The 19,175-nt window shown below is 46.0% G+C and overlaps 2 protein-coding genes across 8 annotated transcripts in view; both read left to right on the top strand.

The window, feature by feature from the left end:
• EDA (ectodysplasin A) overlaps positions 1 to 8,421 on the top strand; it is a 181,570-nt gene extending 173,149 nt beyond the window's left edge. The window contains exons 7-8 of the mRNA XM_030576225.1: positions 3,469 to 3,590; positions 5,590 to 8,421. Coding sequence (XP_030432085.1) covers positions 3,469 to 3,590; positions 5,590 to 5,841 — 374 coding nt within the window. The 3' untranslated portion in view covers positions 5,842 to 8,421. The remainder of the gene's footprint in view (positions 1 to 3,468; positions 3,591 to 5,589) is intronic.
• Positions 8,422 to 11,874: 3,453 nt separating this feature from the next.
• LOC115657894 (protein Wnt-11b-like) overlaps positions 11,875 to 19,175 on the top strand; it is a 37,739-nt gene continuing 30,438 nt past the window's right edge. Inside the window, exons 1-2 of one of the 7 annotated variants that reach the window (XM_030576229.1) lie at positions 11,875 to 12,767; positions 16,139 to 16,283. In XM_030576229.1, the coding sequence (XP_030432089.1) occupies positions 16,245 to 16,283 (39 nt within the window). In that variant the 5' untranslated portion in view covers positions 11,875 to 12,767; positions 16,139 to 16,244. Of the gene's footprint in view, positions 12,768 to 16,138; positions 16,333 to 16,710; positions 17,597 to 19,175 lie in introns of those variants that run through there. The other 6 variants (XM_030576231.1, XM_030576232.1, XM_030576228.1 and 3 more) reach the window with 6 other exon arrangements.

The raw sequence follows: 19,175 nt of genomic DNA, 5'->3' as shown, positions 1-19,175 counted from the left end.
AGTACAGATCTTTGGGAGTCCCCACTATTTACCTCTCTCCACTGTGAAAACTGAACGTTTAATCCTATGTTCTGTTTCTTGTTTGTTAACCTGTTACTGATCCATAAGAGGACCTTCTCTCTTCTCCCATGACTCCTTACTTGGCTTAAGAGCCTTTGGTGAGGGACCTTGTCAAAGACTTTCTGACAGTTCAGGCACACTATATCCACTGAATCTCCCTTGTCCACTTAACTATCTTGAGTAATTTTGTATCATCTGCACATTTTTCCACCTCACTGTTTACCTCTTTTTCCAGCTCCTCTATGAATGTGTTGTACAGCACTGGTCCCAGTACAGATCTTTGGGAGTCCCCACTATTTACCTCTCTCCACTTTGAAAACTGAACGTTTAATCCTATGTTCTGTTTCTTGTTTGTTAACCTGTTACTGATCCATAAGAGGACCTTCTCTCTTCTCCCATGACTCCTTACTTGGCTTAAGAGCCTTTGGTGAGGGACCTTGTCAAAGACTTTCTGACAGTTCAGGCACACTATATCCACTGAATCTCCCTTGTCCACTTGTTTGTTGACACCATAAAATAATTCTATTGATCGATAAAGCATGATTTCCCCAAGGCTGTGTTGTTGACTCTTCCCCAACAAATTGTGTTCATCCATGTGCCTGATAGCTCAGTGGTTTGAGCATTGGCCTGCTAAATCCAGGATTGTGAGTTCAATCCTTGAGGGGGCCGTTTAGGGTTCTGGGGCAAAAATCTGTCTGGGGATTGGTCCTGCTTTTTGAGCAGGGGGTTGGACTAGATGACGACCTGAGGTCCCTTCCAACCCTAATAGTCTATGATTCTATACTTCTGTTCTTTATTGTAGTTTAAACTAGTTTGCCTGGTACTAAAGTTAGACTTACTGGCCTGCAATTGCCAGGATCACCTTTGGATCCTTTCTACAAAAATCAGCATCACATTAGCAGTCTGCTGGTCATCTCGTACAGAGGTTGATTTAAGCAAGGCCAGCTGAGGACACACAGAATAGCTACAGCTCAGCATGCTCTCCATTCACACACAGAAAGCTGCTGCAGAGTGCTCTGAGAGCTGCAGGGGAGGGAGTGAGGAGGGAGAGGGGAAGTGGATGCCCCTTACTGCCTCCTAGCTAATATAGGTAGAGCTGATAGCAATGCTTATAGTGAAGGCTGGCACATACTATCCATTGAAAGAGCGTATTTTCATTTCTTTATAACGTTGCCAGACTTTAACCATTGGTGCTAAAATTTCTCATGCCAAGTGTCTACCTCAGGCTGAACTTTTTCTGACGTTTCAGAGAAATGTTACAGTTGTCCCTTCCAGTCCTATGATTCTATTTCTGATAATTATATTAGGGGAAAACACATTGTTTTGCATATGGTGGTGGTTTTGTTGTTTTTTTTTAATGTTTACAACTTTCATTGTGAGGTTCCTGCTTTCAAGCAGGGACTTGAAATTTGGCAAATGGGTCACCCACAGGTCAAGAGAGATCCCCTTTGGTGCATCCAAATTTCACCAAATTATAAGCCTTTAAAAATTACTGTTTGTACATTCTCAGTAGAAGTATGCACATTTGGCAGTAAAAATCTCTGAACATTCCATCTGTACTGAGTATGCTCCACAGAGCTCCATGGCAACCGCAGTGAGCATGCTCCATTCCCACAGAACTTATGAATAGGAATTATCCTGCAGTTGTTCCTCCCAGCTTCTGGAGGCTAATGTGCCTGGCACCAAAAGTGAGAGCAAAGTAGATTCACTCCTGCATTCTCAGAGGTTCCCCCACTGTCACCCAGCAGGCTTGAGGACAAGGAAGAAACACTCTGCCTTGAATGTAGACAGGAGAAGAACGGAAAGGCAGCTTTGGTGGGGAAAGGATAGGAGCAGAAATAGACTGGGACAAAATAATTAGGCATGAGAGAACTGGGTAGAACCATCTGTAACCACTAGAGCACATTCCCCCACACAACCTGTAAGTTAAAACAGTATTCATGGATCCCAGCAGTCCCCTGCTGTCAGCAAATAGCTGTGAAAAGAACCAGCAAAATGTGTGTCTCATCCCCATCTAGTGGCTGGCTCATATAGAGGATAACAGCCTACTACTGCTACCAATTACTTCATTAGGTCTAGCGGTAGAGGTCTGTGTTGTGGATCTAAAGGTTCCAGCCTCATTAAAGACTCAAGTGTTAGACAGTATAGTACCACATGATTAAATTCTTGTTTTTATTTCAATTATTTTTTAATCTAGAAAATTACATACAAAGAAACCATGTTAAAAGAATGTTAAGGTTGCAAAGTCAAGCATTCAAAAGTTAGGAAATGCCAGAATCAAGGTTGCCCATGTAAACTTAATTTGACACCCTGTGCATATGCATTTATGAGACAGCCTTTAGTTACAGGATCACATACTATTCTTCCCACATGACCTCGCTTCATTCAGTACATAGGATGTACCTCCTCTGGGGATGAATCAGAGCTGTGTAATGAATTAGGCTGTTATCTGTAGGACTTTGCCTCATTTGTTGAAGAAGTTGGAAATTCTGCAGGGAATGAGGCAGGAGGTTGCAGGAAGAAAAAAGATGGTCTCATGGTAAAGGCAATTGAATGCTTCCCTGGAGAATAGGATTCTACCTGTCTCCACCACGGAGTTCCTATGTGATGTTAAGTAAGTCACTTGTACCAACCTTCTCACAGGAGGCCACTAATTGTATGTTCCTTTATTCTCCAGGTGCCCAACATGAGACACCTGGAGCCTGAGTTACAGAAGTGCAGAATTCTCAGAACTGCAGTTGAAGTCAATGGAAGCTGTTCTTTGAATACATAAAGTGCTATGTAAATGTGAAGTACTCTGAAAAATCAGGCCTTAGAGTCTCAAGTTGGGCACCCAGAATTAGTGGACGTTTGACAACTTTGGCCATATTCTCTCTGTGCCTCAGTTTCCTACCTCTAAAAGGGGATAAGAATAGCACCTCTCCTCATAGGAGTGTTGTCAAAATAAATGTTTGTGAAACACTCAGATTGTGGTGAGCATTCCACAGACACACCCAGGAGGAAATAATCATTCTGTATTCAGTCCAGACTATGAATGATGTACAGTAAATGAAGCCTAGGGCCATATACTGAATGCTGAAAAGAAATATTGAATATCTACCATTCAGTGAGCACCATCCGTTATACTGAATGAGGCAGGATTCTTGTGCAAGAAATAGTACAACACGAAATCAAAGACAGTATCATAAGGCTTACACACACACAAGGGGGCTGAATTAATCTACTGGCATCGTTAATTCTGGCATTTCCTAAATTTGAGTGCTTGACCTCGCAACTTTAGTATTCTTTTAATATATTTATTTTATATGTAAGATATCTGTAATCCGTAGTTGTGTTTGTGTTGCTACTGCGCTTTTCATTCTGACGGGTACTGAGTGACTGCCATTTTCTCATACTGAGATCTTTCAGGTGGAGTGCTCAATGACTGGTCTCGCATCATTATGAACCCCAAGGTGTTTAAGCTGCATGCACGCAGTGGGGAGCTGGAGGTACTGGTGGACGGCACATACTTCATCTATAGTCAGGTAGAAGTGAGTACGGTCCTAGGCCTAACTCCTATTCCAGTATACAAAATGCAAAGTCTTGCATGAACCACAAGGGGGCTCCAGAGAGCCAGCAAAGGCCAGGAAATTGTATGTCTCTGAACCATTTCATGTTCTAGGATGTAAGTAGAGGAGGAAGATGTACAATTTTGGGGAGTGCACGGTCATGTATTATACCATAATACAAACTACAAGGGATTAGTTACTGAGCATACGTGCAGACTCAATACAAAATTCCATGTGCCATAAATCCTGCTGGTTTTTTCTCCATACATTCTATTGTGCAGTTACTCACATTCCAAGTCAGTACTGAACAACAAGCCTAGAAGGAAGCTAGAGGTCACTTTTCTGCTGGAGGTGCTGTCTTTTAAGAGATCTATAAAACCAAAATCCTGACTAATGATAATTTAAGATCTCATGTCACCGTTTATAAATGTAGGGCTGTTAGCCCTGCTGTTCTGGCCAAATCCCAAGTTAGGTAATTCCATCCCACCTTGCAATTTCTTCCTGTGGTTTTAAATGGATACAATACTCTTCCAAAATCATTGTGTATTACGGCTGTGGGCTGTAAAACAGCTGCTGCAGTTCACTCCAGAGATGAGTGCAGTGTATATATGTATGTAGTTTGTAAAGGGCTTTGGAATCCACCAGGATGGAAAGTGCTGTGTAAATAGATGATGATGATGATTATGATGATACAGTACACTTCTCAACATGGCATCTCCCAGAGAACTGTTTCCTCCACCCAAGTGTTTTTCAGGAGAAGGATTGTTCAACTGGGATGTCTCAATATTCTGATAACCCATATCCTGGAGCTTCTGAACTCCACAGAAAATGAGGCAGCTGCAGAGCTTCTAAACTCCATCCTAGTCCCTCCATAGTGTCTGCATTGACCTCTACAGAGAAAAGCTATATAGATACTGGAACAGATTTTAGAAACTCTGCAACTGGCAAAAGGGCTTCCATCAGGCTCCATAATTAAAATAGCTTTACTCCAGACTTTTATAGTATCAGCTGCATCTTTTTATGACTTTTCTGCCTGTAAGTAACAGTTCCGAGGCAGGCAATGCAGATTCCAGACATCAATGAGTTAATCTTAGAATCTCTTCCATGGAGCTGTGCACCAATATATAGGCGGCAAATTGGAGTAAAATTGTTCCCTTAAACTCACACTGACAATTGCTGGCAACAGCATTTCAGTAGTGAAAACTTTGTCCTGTGAAAAAGTAGAGCTAACTTTTTTCTTTGTTTGGGGCAATATGCTAGCATTGAGGTGGAGATGAGCGTCCACTGGGCAGTGTCTGTGCAGTGACAGGATTTCCTTTCAGCCATGCATCAACAGGATGGGGTACAACTCAGTGAAAGTCCACAGACTATGGAAACTAACAAATACCCATTGCCTCCAGGATGACTGGCTTCTCCTCATCAGATGGATGAGCCCTGCCATTGTCCTCTGAAATCACCACTCTCCATACAGACTTCTACCATACATCCTTCAGTTCTTCAGTATCAATGTTTTAAAGGGAATGGAACAGCCTTTGCAGGAAAATTAAAAAAAAAAAAAAAAAAGTTAAAACTTAAATGTCCTGAATCAATAACAGAATTGCTGGGGGGACTTAAAAATAGCAGGTTTATTAATGTTATACATTCAATCCAAGTATTTGAAGATCATTTCCCCTTTCATTTACCTGCCCAGGCCCGAGCTCAAGAGTCTGTGTATCTCCTATAATAGCAGATGACTTTGAAAGCACCTCAGATAGCTCATCCTTGAGCATTATTAATGGCAGGTTATAGGGGGCTCTGAGATCCTGAAAACTAGCCAGCCCACTGTAGAAGTAGGTATAGAGGGACTATGGAAGTGGTCCGTGTTTAAATGAGGAAAGGTGCAGATGCATGAGCACATTTGCAGCAAGAAGTGGGTGGTTTCCTGGTGCACAAAACACACCTCTGCCTCTCCATAACACCATTTCTTCCTCCTGCTTCATAGGTGTACTACATAAACTTCACAGATTTTGCCAGCTATGAGGTGGTGGTGGATGAAAAGCCATTCCTACAGTGCACCCGGAGTATTGAAACAGGCAAGACCAACTTCAACACCTGTTACACAGCTGGGGTCTGCCTCCTCAAAGCCAGGCAGAAGATTGCAGTGAAAATGGTCCATGCTGACATCTCCATCAACATGAGCAAGCACACGACTTTCTTTGGGGCCATACGGCTAGGAGATGCACCAACATCTTAGATGAACTTGGCATATACATGGAGTCTCCCAGAACTGCACAGTGCTGCTTTTCATAAGAATATGAGGGGGTTCTATAATCCAGCCACAAAGAAAACTGATCCAGAGCTATTTATTTCTTTACGTGGATACAGGAAGAGCAAGGTCACCTGTGATTTGCATGGAGACTTGTATTGGAAAGGCAGTTGAGAAAGCATTGTGAAGAAGAAAGGCTAGCATGTCCTTTCTTGCCTCAGTGTTTCAAGTATTACTGCACTGATATTCTGCTCTGTGGTCCTCACCAGAGATTTCTGATGAGAATGATATGTGTTTCATGCTTTTATGTTGCACTAGCTATAGCATCCATGGCAGTGGCAGAAGGCGAGAAAAGACAGACTTTCTGATGAGTTGTTCTCTCTAGGCACTCATGCACTGCTGCCTTTGCACACTGAGGGCAAGAAACCTGTGGGGTTTCTCCACCTACGAGGGAGAGTTCTATTTTAGGGCAATGACATTGCAGTGTGAAAGGTGACAATGCGCCCCAGACAGTGGTGTTCATCCTCTGGGCTGTAAGAATAAATAGGTTGAGTGCTTCTCTACGAGGCTTGGAAGCAAGGTGCAAATGTAATAAGCATTTGATGAGCATTAAAAGATAGTCACAAAATAAAATGATACCACATAAAAAATTCTCTCACCATTTTGCAAGCCCAGCATTGAGATGCTCTAGGCAGCAATGACCACGAGATGTTTCGGTGCCACTGGTACTTTTAAGCTCCTGCCATGTGCCCAGAGGTTTAAGTTGCTCTAATGGGCACTTCCTGGAAGTGGTGGTGTTGCAATAGCAACTTGTGATTTTACAAAACTAACTTGTTGCATGTGAGGAAATATTTACATAGGCTTCATAGTGCAGCCTGCTGCAAACACGGCTACACACACACACACACACACACACACTGCAGCATCCACTGAAATGGGTTTTTTTAAGATTAACATATACAAGCAAACAGGGAAATCTTTTCTGTTACTGGCAATTATGTGCTGAGTTCTAGGTGCTTTATTCTTTTCCTATACTAGTGAAGAATCTTTCATTTCTTGTCTGCCCTTCTCTATCAGAAAGAAAGTGTAATAAGTGGTGATTAACTATTTTCCAGCATGACCTGTACTGAAAACTTTGATCCAACGCATACTCACCCTTCCCACTTCTCTTTTCTCTGGACTCAACTGATTCTAGTCCCAATGTACCTTTTAGGCATTAATGGAAAAATTAGAAGACTGTTTCTTCAAGCTTTCTGAGCAGCCCTTTCCTACTATTTCCATTTGACTGATGAACTCTAAATCCAAGAGCTGTACTTGAATTCAGGAAGGGGAAAGGACTTTATTCACTTCTCTGTATCATACCCTTTAAAAAAAATAAACTGGCCATCTTTGAACAGAGCTTTCCCCAAAAATACAGATTATATATGGGATGGTGATAGCTCAGTCAATATATTAAAATAAAAATGAATTTCTGGAGATTGGAAGAAAATCTTAAACAGACAGCCTAGTGCTACCTTCCTCTTTACCAATAAAGGCTACTTGACAGTGATAACCTATTGGCATTTGAAAATGACCCTCCAGAGCACCACAAAGACAGGAATTGGCTTGGCCAACTAAGGTGCCAACCTATAATCTTCAGCCCAGAGTACCCTTAGCTTCACTGTTCTTCCCCATTCATCATGAGCGATGTCAATGTATAAGGAGAAAAGCACCTTCCAAAGATTGCCATTCCTATGAGAGAAATGCATCATAGGGGGAACTAGCCTTTGAGTTCAGGCCTTGCTACTCATTGGAGGGGTATAGTTATGCCATAAGTGCATGACAAATTCCCTATTATTCTTTTCTTCATATGATCTGCCTCCTTTCCATCCTCAACATGTTGGACTAGCATGAACATTAGGACATTTAACTAGTTTTCAGTGGTTTGTTTCCCTCAGAATCGATTAGAAAGACACATTCTTCAGATAACAATGAAATTGGGAAATGTTTGTGATGGGAACCTCTGTTAACCAACTCATTAACAAGTATACTTTCAAATATAGTCTACTTAAACGAGAAGACTAGGGACAAGCAGAAGTAGTGAAATGACAGACAAGAGCATGATGGAGTTAGTAATGCTCTTGTGTCCCATTGTGCTAGGCCCCATGATTCCGAGTTGAATGATAAGGCTTCCACTAAGCAGCAATATTTCATCTGTGCAAAGGCAGAACACTCACTGTGGGGAGCACCATGTATCTCTGTCTAGCACTCCTCCTGGCATGTACATAGAACAGCAATGAAGGACTCCGGAAGGAACAGAATAGCGCCTTCCTCATCAGCTTTAATTTCTTGTATGTTCAGTTAGTAGAATGCACCTTTTCTGATTTTGCATTAGACCAAATGGTGAATTCAATATAACTTGAGTTGTACAGCATCGAGCACAGGAGACTGGGGATCACATTACCTGAAGAACTCTGATAGTATGTTAATGGCCGTATTCATTACTGGTATAAATGACTGTAATTCCATGAGAGAGTGAATTGAGCTATAAAGAGTCTTTTTATAAATGAAAAGTTAATGGCTTCTCTAGCAGCAAAATCTCATTAATGGAGTATTAGAATACATTTTAAAAATTACTTAACTTATTATAAGTTCACCTAGGTTGGGGTGGGCAAACTACGGCCCGGCCTGCGAGCCATTTTAAGCCAGTCACCGAGCTCCTGCTGGGGAGCCGGGTCAGGATGGCACCACACAGCTCGGCCCCGCTCTGGCACTCCAGCCGGGATGCCAGGCTGGGGGCCACACCATGCAGCTTGGCCCTACTCCGGCTCTCCAGCTGAGGCACTGGTTCGGGGGGCCACACCACGCAGCTCCTGGAGCTGCAGCATGGCCCTGCTCTGAGGGTCAGGGGCCGCTCCACACCTAGGAGCCGGAGAAGGGACATGCCACTGCTTCCGGGAGCCATTCAGAGCCTGCACCCCAAGCCTCTCCCCACACCCCAACCTCCTGCCCCAGGCCTGATCCCTCTCCCACACTCCAAACCCCTCAATCCCAACACAGAGCACCTTCCTGCACCCCAAACCTCTTATCCCCAGCTCCACCCCAGAGCATGCACCCCCAGCCAGAACCTGACCCCGCACTCCTGCCCCAGCCCTGATCCCCCTCCAAACCCTTCGGTTCCAGCCTAGAGCACCCTCCTACACCCCAAACTCATCTCCAGCCCCACCTCAGAACCTGCACCCTCAACCAGAGCCCTCACCCCCTCCTACACCCCAACCCCAATTTTGTGAGCATTCATGGCCCGCCATACAATTTCTATTCCCCAGTGTGGCCCTCAGGCCAAAAAGTTTGCCCACCCCAACCTAGGTTATAGCATGGATTTTTTCTGGTGGTGCAAAGAAAGGACTTGAGCAGAAGAGATATGAGACCAGACTCTGGTCTCCAGGGCGAAAAGAGGCACTGTGAGAGAATTTAACAAGATACTAAGGAAAATAGGGGCTGGCTTCAGTCATCCACTGTGATGTCTTCCGTTGTGACAGGCATCAGTTGCTAATCAGGTTGAGAGAAGGAAGTGCTTCGTTAATGGACAAATGTCGAGCATATCAGGAATTCTGGTGTGTAGTGCTGTGCTCTGCAAATGCAGCCCCTGCTGCCTTCCTGTTTGTGTCTCAGCCTTTTCCCTTTGAATGGCAATCTACTTCCTCCGCCCTTATCAGTGAGCCTTAACTGTCACTTTATTGCTAGCTGGACCCCAGTTGCAGAAAAATTGCAAATGGTTACTGATTTACAATATACAATTTAAACCTCCAAAACTCTTTCTGTGGAGACAGTTTTTAGAGAAACTGGAAAAGCTGCTACAGTCAGGCCATTGTTAAAAGAAGCAAGTATCTGCAGTAGATGCCTTTAGTTGTGAGCTGGCTACTAGAGAATGATTGACCTGCTGCCTTTGCTATATCCCCAAGTGCCTTTCTTATACAGATAAGCAGGTTGCCTTTTTAACCTATTGAGGACTCATATAGCCCTGCTCCTACTGACAATCGTGCCTGGTCATCACTGGGCTGCGATGTTCCTTTTAAAGAACACTAGAAATTAAAATGCTTTGATGGAAGAGTGCCAGCATTTGTGTTTAGATAAGCATTCTGAATTGAACAAATTAAGCTGGATGGTTCAATTTTTCTCACAACATGGGAGCCATAGGTTGGGAGATCCCCCTCATCTCAGCAATTCTGCCCTTTTATCCCTCTTGGGAGACAGTGAAGATTCAAGCTTCCAAAGCTGTCTAGCTGCTTATTGGTCTTTCCAGTTTTAGAGCCCGTTGCCTCCTGCCCCGAAACAGAATCCTGTTGCTATTCTCCAGCACACAGCAGCATTGCCACAAGTTTCTAGAGCAAAGAGAAGCAACTGTGTATTTTATAGTAGTCTAAAGGTCACCCCACTGAACTGAGAATTTATCCACAAGTGCTGTGTTCGGGCTAGGCAGTTAGATGCTTTTGAATCTGTTTGGAATGCAGAAAAGCTGCAAAGAAGTTTGAATGCAGGCTAAACACGACTTGGTGCGTACAGGAGCTCATTCACTGTTGAAACAAATAGCAGTGTAGTACTGGTTTCATTATTCTGTGCCTCCATCTCTTCCAGCTATCTCTTCTGAGAGCAGACTGTGCCTGTTGGGAGCATTGGGAACAAAACCTTTGGTGACTTGAACTAAGCAGTGCCAGCTATCTAGTTTTTGCAGGCTGAATCTGAGTCCATCATGCAGCAAGGTCCCTCCCCCCTTTTTATTATCCCCATCATCCTGCAGATAAGTTTTTCTGGCTCCTGGATTGTATACTCTACCCACTTGAGTTTGCAGTAGGAAGCAATAATGTAGTTTATTGTCATTGTTGCATACCTTTACAAATGTACCCCCTACAAGATGGGGTTTATGTGTCATTGCCTTTAATTGAGTAAACGGTTTAGGAATCATTGCTTCCAGCAAATCTCCACTCAGGCTCGTTAATGAAAATATTATGGCAGAGGAGTTTTGGTCAAAGATATAGCAACTCCGAGCCCATCTTACCGTTGTGTGAGCTGCACACATTTAGTGATGCTGCGCTGTGAGTCAGCATCTTCGTTCAAGACGCAATCTGTATATAAAATATACATAATGTATATAAATGGGATGTAAGTTTATGTAAATTGTCAGTGTTTTCTTTGCAAATAAAGCTTTTTCCTGATCTCTGACCAAGTTCAGTCATGGCTGAAACACTTTTATTTTTTTTCCCTTAAGAACCTTCTGTCTGATAGCAGTTTGTGTTGCCAGTTCTCACAAGTGTATGATGAGTCTCCCCATATCTGGTATTTTTCTTAAAGCCCCAGCTACTGGGATTGAGATTGCATGAGAATCACAGCTTTTATTTAAAAATGAAAGTTTCTGGTATTTATGGTTGCAGAGAAAATATTGAAAATGTGAACTGAGCGCACCCTAAGTGCTCAGAAGAGAAAAGAACCTCCCAGATTTATATTTTTAAATCTCATGATTTTAAGCCAATCTTATCATTTTGGGGGCCTGCCCTATGATTTTTGCATTCTAGGGCTCCCTTTTGCTGCATTGTTTTAATGGTAAAGAACCCTGACCTCTGCAAAATTGTTCAGTAATGGTCATTTGTCTCCTCCCTTGGATTCGTGTGGAGCCAGAAGATACTGTACTCAGAACTGGTTCTGGGGTCAGGCAAGCAGGCATCTCCTTCCAGGGCACACTACTGCTATTCCACTTGGCTTTCTTGTTTTCCTCAGCTCTTATTGGCTGGCCATTTTTGCTTGCTGATTGGTCACTCATAGACTATAAGGTCAGAAGGGACCATTATGATCATCTAGTCTGACCTCCTGCACAGTGCAGACCTCAGAATCTCATCCACCCACTCCTATAACAAATCCCTAACCTATGTCTGAGTTATTGAAGTCCTCAAATTGTGGTTTGAAGACCTCAAGCTGCAGAGAATCCTCCAGCAAATGATCCGTGCCCCATGCTGCAGAGGAAGGCGAAAAACCTCCAGGGCCTCTGCCAATCTGCCCTGGAGGAAAATTTCTTCCCGACCCCAAATATAGGGCACGAGGGCACCAAAAATGTTTTCTGCCCTGGCTGGCAAAATGGCTAGGGCCACGCTTGACTGTAATCACCCCATAGAGAGTGACTAGCAAGAAGGGAGCCAGCCTGAGAGAGAAACAGAACTGGCCCATTACAGATGAACAGTAACACCCTGATATATGGCCTGGGGAGCAGGATCTAGAGCAGTTCACAGCTCACACTCATGGCCCATTCCCTAAGATGAGTGCATCAGAGCTCCCTCTGCTTGAAGCCTGGACACCAGAGAAATCTCAGTGACTGGGGAATCTCAGCCCTCAGAGATACGGGCATCCAGCTGGGAATGGGCATTAAGTAGGCAAAAGAAGGGAGTGAACTGTACCCCATTAGCCAAAATCCCAGAGTAGCGGCATTACTGCAAAGCAGAAGCCTTATTTTCAGTCCAAAGTGAGATGGTTGTGCTGATGGGAGGTACACACTCCATTCTCTGCTCGTGTGCCTTACCCCCAGCCCTGAAGAGCTCCTACTAAGTGGGAAAGAGAGACTCAGTCTCCTTGGCCTCTCTACTGAGTCTGTCAAGAAGGGGGCTAGTCAGGGCCAGATGTGATGGTGTGTGTTGTGATAGACACCTGCTCACTCTGAACCATGCTGGGACTCAAACTGGTGGGGGGAGAGATTCCCTGTGAAGTATCTGGGCTCTCTGCTTTGTGCCATTTGTTTTGCAGGTGCTGTATTATATCTTGGACCTGCTGACAGATCACCTCATTCAGAGAAGGATGGCTGTGGTGTGAGGCAGGGAGCCTAAAGTTACCAGCTTATTCCTGTATGCAGAGTATGCTGGCCTATTACAGCACTAATGCCTGTTGCACTGCTGGTGAGTGGCCACTCTTCCCTTCTCCCCTTGACTGGGCCATGTTGCTGAAACCATTAGAACAGCCAGATCCAGCATGTCTGGCCCGGTACTGCCCAGCCACCCCAGTCTAGTTCTGTCTGAGAAACACCCAGAAGCAGTGTCAAGTCACAAGAGCAGGTTCTCTGGGTATTCCCACTAACGGGATTCAGTGCCTCTGATGCTGAGCTGTGGAACTGTACAGAAAAGCAGTTGCCCCTGGGGGGTACAGTAGCACACTTGTATTTGGAAGACATCACTGGCTCCATCTGTATAAGGGAGTGTACCCCCCAGCCACCTCAGTTCCTTTGCCACTGCCACGAAGAACTAATGGCACTAGTTCCCTGGTCTGTGAGCCTATGCTCTTTGGGTAGTCACAGCTAATTACTGCTAGTTTTTGTTAGTTGGATGTTGGCCTTGGGTTATCTCCAGGACCATGCCTGATCTCAGATTCCATATGGGGTTCAAAAGATAAGCACCTTGCTCAGCCATCTTCACTGAGATGGATGCACATGTCCTTGCCACAGGCCTGGGAGAATCACACATAGTATACCAGTGCACAACTTGCCAGGTTGTACTCCTCAGACAAAGAGGGACAGGTAGCTCAGGCTGCAAGCATCCGAGCAGACTGACCTAATACTCCTGCAGGAGGTCTGAGGTCTGCTTCTGTGCTGAGATCTTCTCTAAAGAGGCCAGAGATGCATCTAGCCACTTCTGCCTTGGCAATTCCCTCAATATTGGGCCCAAGGTCCACCTTTCCGAAGTTAATGCTTGCAGAGGCTGAGCTTTCCGTCTGGCACCATCCTTCACCACAAGCTCCATGTAGACAGTCCACACTACACAATGGTCTGTGACAGCACTGAAGACTCCTTTAGTCCTGTTAGAATAGATGCTGGTCGATGCTGTAAGCAAAAGGCAGGCTTCCAGATCTCCATGTGACCCTGCCCCAGAGAAGAAGGAAAAGAAGCAGCATCCAGCTTGCAGAGAGAGGCCACGGAGAAGAAAAATAGGAGGCATCATTCTCCTCCAGCACTGACACATTTCCTTTGGGGACTCCTTACCAGTGCTGCTGTCACCTTTGGTACATACTCCTCCTCAGCTCAGGCCTCCAGTGCTGTTACCATCACCACCACCAATTTCTCTTCTTGTTGGAGAACCCCCCTCAAAGCTGTTGACTACATTGCCACTGCTTGAATCCCAACAGCAATATTTGCCTCCAACTTCAATCCAGAACATAATGGAGGAAGATGGTATCCCCTCTGAACCAACTGTGTAAGTTCTTCTGGCCCACTCCAGAAAGCCCAATTCAGCTTGCCTCGTGAAAGACATTATGTAGGGCCACGTTCAGTACTCATGTTGGCCCTACATTCAGGGGTCCAAGCAGGCTCTCTTTTTCATGGTGCCAAACTCATCATGGCACTATCTTCAGCACAAGATACCTCTCCTGGCACTACAGGTATCTGTACTAGCACCAAGGTATTTCCCAGGACGGAGCCTATCCCAGGCACAGTTCTCTTTGAGAGTGTGTTCCAGATGGTGCAGATATGCCCAGCACTATTGCGGCTGTCATTGGTGCCAGCACTGACACCTCTTCCTCTTCCAAAGGGAGGAATAGATACAGATAGGCACAGGGAATTCCCAGCCTTTGGATGAAAATGCTGGGGATTCTCCAAGGAGTCTGATCAGGGACTTTCACTTAATTTCACCCTCAAGACCTAAACCAGCTGTTTAAAGTGCACAGAGGAGTTTGTTTGGGTTCCCCCATCTGACACTCTGGGGATGTGGAAAAAGGCTAGGGGATGCTCAGAGCCTGGGTCTTGTGCTAGGGAGTTATGTCACCCATACCAGTAGAGAGGTTAACTTTGTTCCCTTCCCTATACTCCCTTCCCCTTCCTCTGTTCCTTGCTAGGGGTGGTGAAGCTGGATGGAGGAGGTGAGCTTAAGAGCTGCAGGCCAGTGTTTCCCTAGATGGAGATTCCACGTTTTTTGGAGCTGCACACATTTTGTGACCTCTTTTGATTGTCTCTAAAAAAACAATAAAGGCTTGTTCTCTCTAAGGTCTGTCTTTGCCTTCATGGCATTGAACCCAGGCCTTCAATAGAACTAGTATGACCAAACAAGGTTTAGAAGAGCTGACGCCTTCAGGGGCCCTGCACCCAGTGAAGCCTGATGAAGAAAATGGGTTTAAAGCATTGTACCTGGTTTTCTAGTCCAGAGACTAGATTCTCTACTCACTCATAAGAACCCTGTTTATTCACTGAGGTGCATGTGACCCTCAGCGCTGCATTTTGCTTGAGCCCTGAACCGTAAGATATAAAGAGCTTTCCCACAATGTAAACCAGCAGGCGGATGGAAAAATCTAACATGCAGGCCTAGCTCAGCTCCACTGTGTTCCACCTCCTGTTAAGACTACACCATATTCCTTCACCGAAGACACCAGGAACTTGGGAAATAGCCTATTAGGAAAAATTTAAAACAACCGCTGCAAAATAAGCTCTTGTACAAACTAGGCAGTGGCAGTGCTGCCTGCTGCAGGAAAGGAATGAAGAGTCAACAGCATTGAGCCAAACAAACAAAAAAGTCCACTTAGCAAAATATCCCATGAACTGTCCCAGGAGCCAGACATTCTTGTTGTGATATGTATGGACCAACCAGTAGGTGGCAGAGTGGTCCTGGATATGTGACTACAGAAAATTTTTTTTTTGAGATATGCTGGTACTGAGGGAGCTAATATGAGTAGGGTGACCAGATAGCAACTGTGGAAAAAGGACGGTGGGGTGGGGGGAATAGACGACTATATAAGAAAAAGTCCCCCAAAATGGGACTGTCCCTATAAAAGTGGGACATCTGATCACCCTAAATATGAGGCTGTCATAGGAAAATCCCCTATCTCTCCTCTTTCTCCCCCAGTGCAGTGTAACTACCAGGTAATCATCTTCCAGCCATGCTTCGCACCATCAGGTTCCCGGGAGGAGGGCATAGTGATAATGCAGTAAGCAGTGGCAGCACAACTTCCCCCTCCCATCACCCACATATACTCCTGGCTCCTGTCCATGCCTGTTCCACCCGATACTAAGCCCCACCAGGGAAAGACAGATGGTCAGTCTCTGTGACCCATTCAGTTCGGGGCTAACTGGGGGCAGGGCCAGCTCCAGGCACCAGCCCAGCAAGCAGGTGCTTGGGGTGGCCAATGGTGAGGGGTGGCACATACAGGTCTTCGGCGGCAATTCAGCAGCGGGTCCCTCACTCCCTCTCTGAGTGAAGGACCAGCCATCGAATTGCCACTGAAGACTGAAGCGGGGGCAGTAGAGCTGCAGATCGTGATCATGGCTTTTTCTTTTTGCTGCTTGGGGTAGCAAAAACCCTGGAGCCGGCCCTGACTGGAGGTGAAGGGATGTTGTGAACACCTATTTGCTGAGCCCTGGACTGAGACTGAAGACTCACTGCTCACTCACCCCAGTGATGGCTTCTGTTCTCTCTGCACTGCACCCTACACTGGAGGTGAAAGGCTCTTGCTGGCTGCTGCTGCTGCTCAGAGCTGTGTAGTTGGGTTGGTACATTTGTTACTGTCTGGAGGGCAGGAGGGGAGGTGGAATACCAGGGGTTTAAACAGAGGCCACCTCTATGAGCCCATCTCTTCTGCCCTCACCTCTCTTTTGATGTAGCTCAGGGAGGCTCCATCCCTTTGGGAGGCTACTGCGATCTTGGGAATAGAAGCAGCCCATGGGCTGTGGGAGACTGGGCACCCCCTAGCAGAAGCACCAGTGGAGCCCATGGGATACTCCAGGTGCAGGAAACCCCTAGTGAGGGTGTGAGCTGGACTTCACCTCAGGACTGTGCTGAGTGACTCATTCATGGGAGCTGGATGGTAAACCCCTTGGTGCGTTCACTCCCCAGCAAAGGGTCAGGTATTGTAAAATTTCCCTCTGCATGAGCTGCAGTAGCCCAGAGAGGGAGAAGGGAATTCCGCCTCCAGGCTCACTCCAGCCTCGTCTCCCCCACCTCATGGCGGGAGGCATGGCCAGTTGGGCTGAACAAGGACACCAGTGCTGATTGTGACCACAGCAAGGGATTCAATTCCCTTCAGATGTCCAGCACCTCCCATCTTGTGACTATTCCAGCTTGGGCAGCAAAGGGGGCCCTACTCTTCCAGTTTACATTTTGCCCGGTGGCACCATCCGGTCTTAGGTGCTAGCCTGAGCCCAGCATTTCCTACAGTGTCAAATTGTTTGCTTGGGATCCCTTATACAAGCTAACCAGGCTTAGCTATGAGTTCTGACCCAGAGCACAGCAGGAAGTGGCAGCAGTTAAGACCCTAGGACAAACCCTTTGGACAACAATGTGGTTTCCAAACTGGGGAAGCCCCACAAAAACTCCTCTCCTTCCCTGGGCCTTGTCTGCTCCATTCTGATATTTATTTCCTTTATAGTTTCAAATTATCACCTGGAAGCATGTGCAGTGGCATCTCCACCCCCCTGTTCCCTAGTTTCTCTTTCCCTTGTGGCTTCATGCACTGTTTTTCCCCATCAGAGGCGTATATCTTTATTTTCCCAGTACTGTAGCTGGGACTCCCACGCACTATCTCCTTCCCCAAGCCTGCACTGGAGCCTATTTATATAGAAGTCTTCCTCTCCCTTAGCCCATATGAGAGCACAGAAGCGGTGGGAAGGGGCTGCTTGCTCCTGGAGCCCATCATGTTTCTGTCAGAACACCGGCTGGCTGAAAGAGGATATTTGCTGCTCTGGCTGCTCCCATCTGTTCTCAAAGCCCAGCCTAGTGCGGAGGTGAGCCCAAAGCCTCTGCCATGCCAGCAGGTAAGGCTAATTACCCAGGATCCTTTGTGATTTAATAGCCACATGATACCCCCGGTGGGTCTGAGACAGGAAGTGCTTGTTGTGCTCATACCCTGCTGTGATACTGAAGGGGGAAAATGGAAGTTTAAAACCAGATTTTGAAAACCTTCCCCCAAAACTCTGATCACCTCAGCCTAGCAGCCACTCCTTTTATAGCCTGTCTTTTTAATGTCCCCTCTCTTACACTTTCTTGTCTCTCTCTGCTGCAAGGACTTTCAGACCTTGTCTTCAATCATCTCTCCCCACACCTCTGCCTTGTAATCTCCCCCCTTTGACCATTAGCCTTGTACCCAGGTGCTTTCATTTTTGTCACTCTGTGATATCGTTACCCCTCATCTTCAGAGAGACTCTGTCTTGAGCAGCTTTTTGGATACCATGTGTCTGAGTGAGGCTTTACACAGCTCTTGTATGTCCAGACCAGGAAATGCTAGATACCTTGGACACATCTTGTCACCCTGTATTGTCTTTTCCTCCCCCACTTTTCTGTGACTGATCTCCAGGGTGGCTCCCCTTTGGCGACCAGGTGGTGAAATACCAGATCTACAGAATTAAAACGTGGGGGACAGAGCAGAGAGAGAAGGAGAGCCTCTATAAGTAATGAGAACGATGGCTTTCTCCTCCTCTTATACCCACCCAGTTTCTACTCCCTGGCTGTCTTGGCCTGTAGAGCAAGGGAACATGGGCCTGAAATCAAACCCGGTCTCTCTAATGACAGTGAGAGCACTAACTCCTAGGCATCTTTTTTTCTTCAAGGCCAGGTGCTAAAGCTGGATCTAGCTCCCAGCCAGTCACTCAGGTGAATGACAAACTATTTAAAACAAGGGACAGATGTCATTGCATTGCCTCCTGCTTGATCACACCCCCTGACTGGGTCTTTTCCTGCTCACTAAGTGATAGGCTGTGGTTAGAGGAGGTGGGATGGATCACTTGACACTTGAGGGAGGATTGTGGCTGCCAGAGGATTGAGGTTTCTTATTGTGGAATAAGAAATGACTAGGCAGGTCCCAATGGGAACTATTCTTACTTCCCTGTCCCCTCCTTGAATATATGCCTGTCTGAGGCTGTGCTTGGGGGAGTGGCACATGGCACAGTGGAGCCATCAGGATATGCACCCCACTGCAGCCTAGGTTCTGGGATGCCGCTGGCAGACTCCACACAGTCTCATACCCTTCTGCAGCCCAGTGAGTGTGGCACAGACCCTTGCTGGTAGAGGGAAAAGGATGATTGGTCAGTGTTGATGGTACCTGAGAGCAGCCAATGAACAGTGGTGACCTAGCAGTTGGGAGCTGTCTGCCTCCCTTGTGCCTTATTTTTGTTCAGGAGAGGGGGTAGAGGTGCTGTGTGGTTCCTTCATTGAGTCTAAGCTGTGATCTGCTGGCCCAGCATAGGTGCATCAGTGTCACCCAGGCTGGGGGACTTCAGCAGCATACGCCAATAAACTGGGCTTATTCAGGGGCTTCTCTGAAGGTAATAGTGCCAGCAGGACCCTTCATAAAGGGGCGCAGCGCCCGGGCCAGAAGTGACAAATCCATCACTTCCA

Source organism: Gopherus evgoodei, chromosome 9 (genome assembly GCF_007399415.2).
Source record: "Gopherus evgoodei ecotype Sinaloan lineage chromosome 9, rGopEvg1_v1.p, whole genome shotgun sequence".
NCBI classification, from domain to species: domain Eukaryota; kingdom Metazoa; phylum Chordata; order Testudines; family Testudinidae; genus Gopherus; species Gopherus evgoodei.
Note: the sequence above shows the minus strand (reverse complement) of the source record. Positions and strands in the feature narration are given on the sequence as shown.